This window comes from Oryzias melastigma, linkage group LG13 (assembly GCF_002922805.2).
Source record: "Oryzias melastigma strain HK-1 linkage group LG13, ASM292280v2, whole genome shotgun sequence".
Lineage (NCBI taxonomy): Eukaryota > Metazoa > Chordata > Actinopteri > Beloniformes > Adrianichthyidae > Oryzias > Oryzias melastigma.
This window is the reverse complement of record NC_050524.1, coordinates 13,224,961-13,231,038: the sequence shown is the minus strand read 5'-3', so window position 1 is coordinate 13,231,038 and position 6,078 is coordinate 13,224,961. Positions and strand designations below refer to the sequence as shown.

The 6,078-nt window shown below is 35.4% G+C and overlaps 1 protein-coding gene across 3 annotated transcripts in view; it reads right to left on the bottom strand.

Moving 5' to 3' along the window:
• Positions 1-427: 427 nt before the first annotated feature.
• The window catches only part of LOC112149441 (zona pellucida-like domain-containing protein 1), a 10,202-nt gene continuing 4,551 nt past the window's right edge, over positions 428-6,078 (bottom strand). The window contains exons 2-12 of one of the 3 annotated variants that reach the window (XM_024277122.2): positions 3,749-3,814; positions 3,198-3,313; positions 2,873-3,099; positions 2,594-2,778; positions 2,423-2,495; positions 2,239-2,336; positions 2,081-2,161; positions 1,793-1,964; positions 1,599-1,701; positions 1,001-1,027; positions 428-903 (exon numbers count right to left, since the gene is read on the bottom strand). In XM_024277122.2, coding sequence (XP_024132890.1) covers positions 821-903; positions 1,001-1,027; positions 1,599-1,701; positions 1,793-1,964; positions 2,081-2,161; positions 2,239-2,336; positions 2,423-2,495; positions 2,594-2,778; positions 2,873-3,099; positions 3,198-3,313; positions 3,749-3,771 — 1,188 coding nt within the window. In that variant the 5' untranslated portion in view covers positions 3,772-3,814 and the 3' untranslated portion in view covers positions 428-820. Of the gene's footprint in view, positions 904-1,000; positions 1,028-1,598; positions 1,702-1,792; positions 1,965-2,080; positions 2,162-2,238; positions 2,337-2,422; positions 2,496-2,593; positions 2,779-2,872; positions 3,100-3,197; positions 3,314-3,748; positions 6,047-6,078 lie in introns of those variants that run through there. The other 2 variants (XM_036214725.1, XM_036214726.1) reach the window with 2 other exon arrangements.

The following is a 6,078-nucleotide window of genomic DNA, read 5'->3' as shown; positions in this document are numbered from 1 at the left end:
GAGCATCTGGTGTCCACTTGAGAAGGTCATGCAGCTCAACCTACAGCTCCCATGAGCTTCCTGAAGACAATGTCAAATATCATGTAACTGTCTGACTCATGGCTCTACTGTCTTTGGTTTATCCATTCTTAAAGTCCATCAAAACATGAACTTCTGCCGTAAAGTTACAGATTTGCAAAATTAACAAACTGTGGAAACAAAATGAAATGAACTGGATTTAATTCACAAACTTGCATGGTGTCAATTGTACAGAAATGTAGTTGTTTCCCATAATATTTTAAAACCCTCTAGTACTTTCTTTTAGGGTTTTCAGTGTAAAATTTTCCATTATTGTTGGATAAAACTGCACAAATAACAATTTACGCACCAAAAATGACAGCTAATCTTGGATGCTTGGATAAAATCTTTATTTTTATTTCATGTCTTAGAGAAACTTTTTTTAAAAAGCACAAAAGAAAAATGTTACAATCTAACAACAACAAAAAAATCCACATATCAAACATAAACATCAACCACCTTTACATCTCTTATTTCATCTATGTGCATGTCTTTGGTCAAAAACAATCAAAAATAGGTTTTATGCAGACAAATGTTTTCCCATCATGCTCATTGAAAACATTTACAGAATAGCTATTCTTCAGACTCCTAATAAATATTTTCAATAATTAAATCTAACTTGAGTCCACATGTTTATTATACACATATTAAGCCCTTCACATCAAAATGATTATTTATTAACATTTATTATTGCATGCAAAGGTCAATAATGTCAATGACAAAACACACCCCTATCAGGCATCTTTTTCTCCACAGGATGTGTTTAGGGCAGCCACGAAAACAGCAGTAATGACAGTAATGAGCCCAACAGGGGACTACTGCAGACCATCGCAGGTGGAGCAGCTGCTGGAACAGAAAAAAAGAACAGACATTCAATAATCCACCTATGCAATTTTTCCCATATGAAAGGTAGAAAAGATTTTATTGGGATGCAGATTCATACCTCCATAGAGAGCGAATGGCTCCGGTTCTGCTTAAGAAAAAAAAGAAAATAGTCAAAAAATGGTCACTGTTTTATTCATGTTGTCTTGCAGCTTTTTATTTTCTGAAATAAGTATTAGATTATTAACAAAATAAATTCCAATTGTATTAATCCTGTTTTGATTTGCTCTATGGATCTGTCTTATTGAACTTTTATAGGCAAAAAAAACATTTTTGTTTTTGTTTGTTGAAGCAACATTTAAGGTTTTTCCAAAAGTATTTTTTCCTATTTTTAATATTTTTCCTAAACAGATTTTTTTTGACAGTTCATTAAATACTGTATGTACAGCAACAATGATAATCATTTATGTCTGTGATAACTGATAATGCATCTATGTTCATGATTGTGCTACATGTTATATGTTTGTATGTAAAACACAAATGTATCTATACTTGAACAGGATTGTGACAGGAATGTTCAATTTCAAAGTAAATCTAGACTCTTAAATAGTTGTTATTGAAATAGAAATAGACTTGTGATTTTTAAAGACTTAATCATTCACATCAAAGTTTTAGAAATAAAACAAAATTCTGGGTATTTTTTCCCTTTAAAGACGCACCAGCGCTCTTTACACCGACGACTATGGGAGGAGAGGTGATCGTCGTGTTGGTCGGCACCATCTCTGCCTCCCTCCTTCTCCTGTTTTGGGTGGTTCCACAATTCTGGTGTAGCGAGAAACACACAAGAAGATGTCAGGACAAGTGTTATATATTTGTATCCCCAAATTTAAATATAAGAAAAACATCTACTCACAGGCAGTAATGAGGCACAGGTGGAAGCCTCACAGAGTCTGGTGGCACAGTGCAGGTAGAAAGTAGAAACCGTCAGGTTTTTGTGCTCCACAAATCTGAAGGCCTCAAATGAGAAGCGTGCCGACTGTGAAACCCCGTTGAGCTCTATCTTTGTCTGCGCGTCACGGTTACATCTTGGATGCAACAAGATATGAGGGATGTGTCAGTACGGAGGAAGTACAAAGAGTCTCCTTGGAGTTGAATGTCAATGAAAGGACTTGTTTATCGTGTGTACATTTACACAACTCACCCCACAAAAAGGTCATAATAGGTGGTTAGCACAGGATAGGGGCTGGTTGTGGCGTAACACCGATCCAGCAGCAAGTTAAACCTGCAGGAATTAAAATACTGTAACATTTCTGGTACTTTCGAGTTTTTCCATTGTTGTTGCTGTCAAGTTTTCAGTACCTGTCTGTCAGATTGGTGGCTTTAACATTAACATAAATCTTGGTTTTGAGGTTGATCCCTGTTGGTGGAACGGTCAGAACCTGTTGGTAATTTGCATCCTGATGGGGGAAAAGTATTAAAGAAGAATTAAAACCAACAACTACAAAAAAAAAAGGTTCATCAATTATAAAAGCTAAGGACTCACCTGATAAAGCTGCATGCTCAGTGTGCTGACGAAGCTACCATTGTTGTCTCGTATGGCAATGTTTACACCTGATCTGCAGTCAACAAAGAACACATTTGGTTTGTTTGTTTTTGTTTATTGTATTTCTGAAAAGCTCTAGTTGTGATCTTGAAGGTCGGCCAGCACACTTACACCCCAATCTGTGTGTTGTTGAGAAGGTACTGCATAGGGTAGTTGCAGGAATACTTGTACATAATCTGAGGACGATAGGTGATGGCACCTGCAGAGGGGTCAATGGAATTCACGGTGCCAGAGATGTTCACATACTGGACATTTGAGAAGTCAGCAAAGGCTCCACTTCCAACCTGACTTGTAACCTGAAATAAATAAATAAATAAATAAAACAATTTGTCCTCATAAAAATATATTTTTTAAACAATAACTGTTAAAGCTATGGGCTTTGGGAAGTACCTTGTACACATTTCCGCAAGCTGAGGCACTTGATTCATTGATTGGGAATCGGAACCTTAAAACGGGTGGTGTCACAGTGAAGTCAGCTGTCCCGTAGCACAGGCTGTTAGTGAGTTGATTATTCACAACCATCAGAGACTCGTTGTAAAGCGCTTGGTACATTGGACAGATGTAAATACTCAGGTCCATGTACTGGGTCCCGCAGGTTACGTTGATGTCAGTATTTTCTGGACAAATAAGAATAAAAAACAAATGAATGTTAATCAGTGCTGTGGAAAGCTTTGAAAATGCTGACATGAAGACTTTAACACAAAAACCTACACACCTGGGGCTCTGTTTGTTGGGCTTAGAATGCAGGCAGATGGTGTTTGGGCATTAGCCTGTAAAATCAGGCCAAGTAGCACTGTAATGATGACCAGTTTTGTAGTTTCCATTGCGGATCTGAGAAAAAAAAAGGCTTTTTAGTGAGAATCAAGAAATTTCCCTTTGAAGAAACCTTTAAGACAAAAATCCCAACAATCACTGAGTCTGCACAAAATAGAAAAGCATAATACCGTTGCTTTGAAACTATTTCTGTTTTCAGATGTAGAAAAAAGTGGGAAAGAAAGTTCATTTTAGGCTTTAACATATGGTATGGATGGTTCATAATCATTTTTTCACTCTAAATAAGTCACAATCTGTACTGTCTTCATATAGACTGTTTTGACACATAAAAAAATCGCAAAACAAATCCTGAAATACTTATATTCTATTTCGGTTTTAAGAATCTATAAGTTTCAAAAAAAAATACATTCAATGGCTCGGTTAATATTTTAAGTCCACAATTACAAATACACGAGTTTTCAAACCAGCAAGTAAATTGATCTGGAAACTCACCTGTAGGTCCTTCTGTTGCACATCCTACATTCTGGTCGCACATCCGTCCATTTATACTGTTATTCTCTCATGGGAGGAAGAGGGAGGACAATGTGGCAACCTGAACTGGGCTTTGAATTTCATTTTTTTGAGAACTGATCACATGTGTTGCCTTGGTGAAAGCACAATCTGTTTACTGTCCATTGTTTATTCATCAAATTATCTAAAAAATTCCATTTTTTTTTTCAAATCCAATTAAAGTCAAATTTTCAACAATTTTAATCAGTTTGTAAATTAAATAAAGCTTAAGGAACAAACAAACATCTAGTTTTTTATAAAATAACCTAAAAAATGTTGTGTGTTAAGAAGCATTAAAATGCACACAGAAAAAGTGGAATATTAACAATCACACCAATGTCTCCAAGTCGTAAATCAATGTGACTTCTGGTTTTATTTACTGTGATGTTGATGAGGTTTCTTAGCCTCTGAATTAGACATCATGTGGCCCACTTTTTAAACAAAGTTCCTGATAAAGAGTGATTTTCTTAACTGTTTTCATGGATGTTTTAGGGTTGTGGCAAAACAGAAAGAACATTTCCAAGTGTTATGAGTTATGCAAAATTTATCACTGACTTTAAACAAGGAATGGATGTAATTATTTGTGTGGCCTAAAACCATTGAACCTCCACGCATAAGCATCTGCAAAGATAAAATCCAGAATAAATTTTTGGTAAAAACTTTAATTATTCTTTCAGTTTTCCCACAGCATGGTTGTGTTCTTGACCTCGTGCTACTGGCCTAAATAATTGGGTTATTGGATCACGTTAATGGCCATCATCACACCTAGTTCCATCATTGTAAACCATAATGTGTACACTTAAACAAAGATCTTAATAGGCCAAGGAAAGACAAGGATGAGTGATTTGATCTCAAGGGTTCACCTCTGAGATCTGTTTACACGATAAAGTCTCACTGTAACGGAGAATACAAGTGTTGTAAGGGATCCCTTTTCGTGCATGTTATGGCTTCAGGCTGTAACCTTTAAATAGAATCTTCCAGAGCTTTTTGTACACATTGTGAACAAATGACACGCCCATCCTAGAAAAATCCAAAGACTTTTGTGTAGCATCACAACACGAAAAGGACTCCTGAGACCCAGAAGAACACAGGCCATAATGCAACAAGAAGATGCGGCCTCAATACGGCACCTGGTGGATTACTGTGGGCCTATTGGGTGTCAAAGACACCACTTTTAAACTCTAGAACATGCCATTAGTGTCACTGAATCACACGTTCTCCCAAAACATATCGACAAGTGAAAGTTCTTGTGGAAATGGGTCAGAAGCTGAACTCAGTGTAGAACTTTTGGAGAATCTGAAACTTGCTCAACTCTAAAGAGTCACTCTTTTTTTTAAATGTAACTATGCCTTTTATGTAATCAACTTTAAAAAGAGTTAAAATAAAAAGACCTCAATGTCAATGGCATTGTTCGTTTCCAAGAAAGCCATGAGCACAGATTGTGACTTAGCCGTTGGACTCATTTTTTAAAGTTATTTGATCACTTCATCACAGAATTATGGAATAATACTTTTTACAAAAATCAATGTTGGTCTGTCACAACTTTAAAATTTGATATTCTACTTTAGATTGTTATCCTCAACATTATTGTCTGTATTGCTGTCCCACAAGAAAACAGAATTGGTGTTTGTTTTTTTACGTTATCCAAGCTTTACTCACTAAAAGGTAGCAAATATTTACTTAAATGATGGAAAACTTATATTTAAAATAACCTTTTTAAAATAGTTCAGTCTTGCACTACTTTACAAACGGAGCAGATTTCCAACACCAGGGTTAAGTCAGAGATATTTCCAGGAAGGCTGCTGCATTTATCTTTAAAACTTCTAATATGACCTGTAAATGTATTCTTAATCTAAACAATTCTTGCGTCAAATAATAGATGGATAAAGAAAAAAATGAGTCTGCAAAGTTCAGGACAGATTGAATTTGTTGGTCATGAAAACAAAAAAAACAAAAAAAAGCTAAACCTAAAGTTTTGATGATCTACAGTTAGCCCTAACTTCAGGATTTTTCAGTAAAAACAACATAAAAAGGAATTTGATTAATTAAATTAAATTAGAATCTCTTAAATTTTTCCTGAAAATGTATTTAACCTAAACTGTAAATATACAGATTTATAAAAGAAAAATAGTTTTGTCCAAACTATTGTTTCAACCCTGACAATCCAAAACAGGGCTCTGTAACCCGTGGCTCCGGAGGCACGTGCAGATCATTCAACCTTCCATTGTTGTTCTTTGGCTTTGAAGATAAAATTGCAAATAATTTTAAAAAAA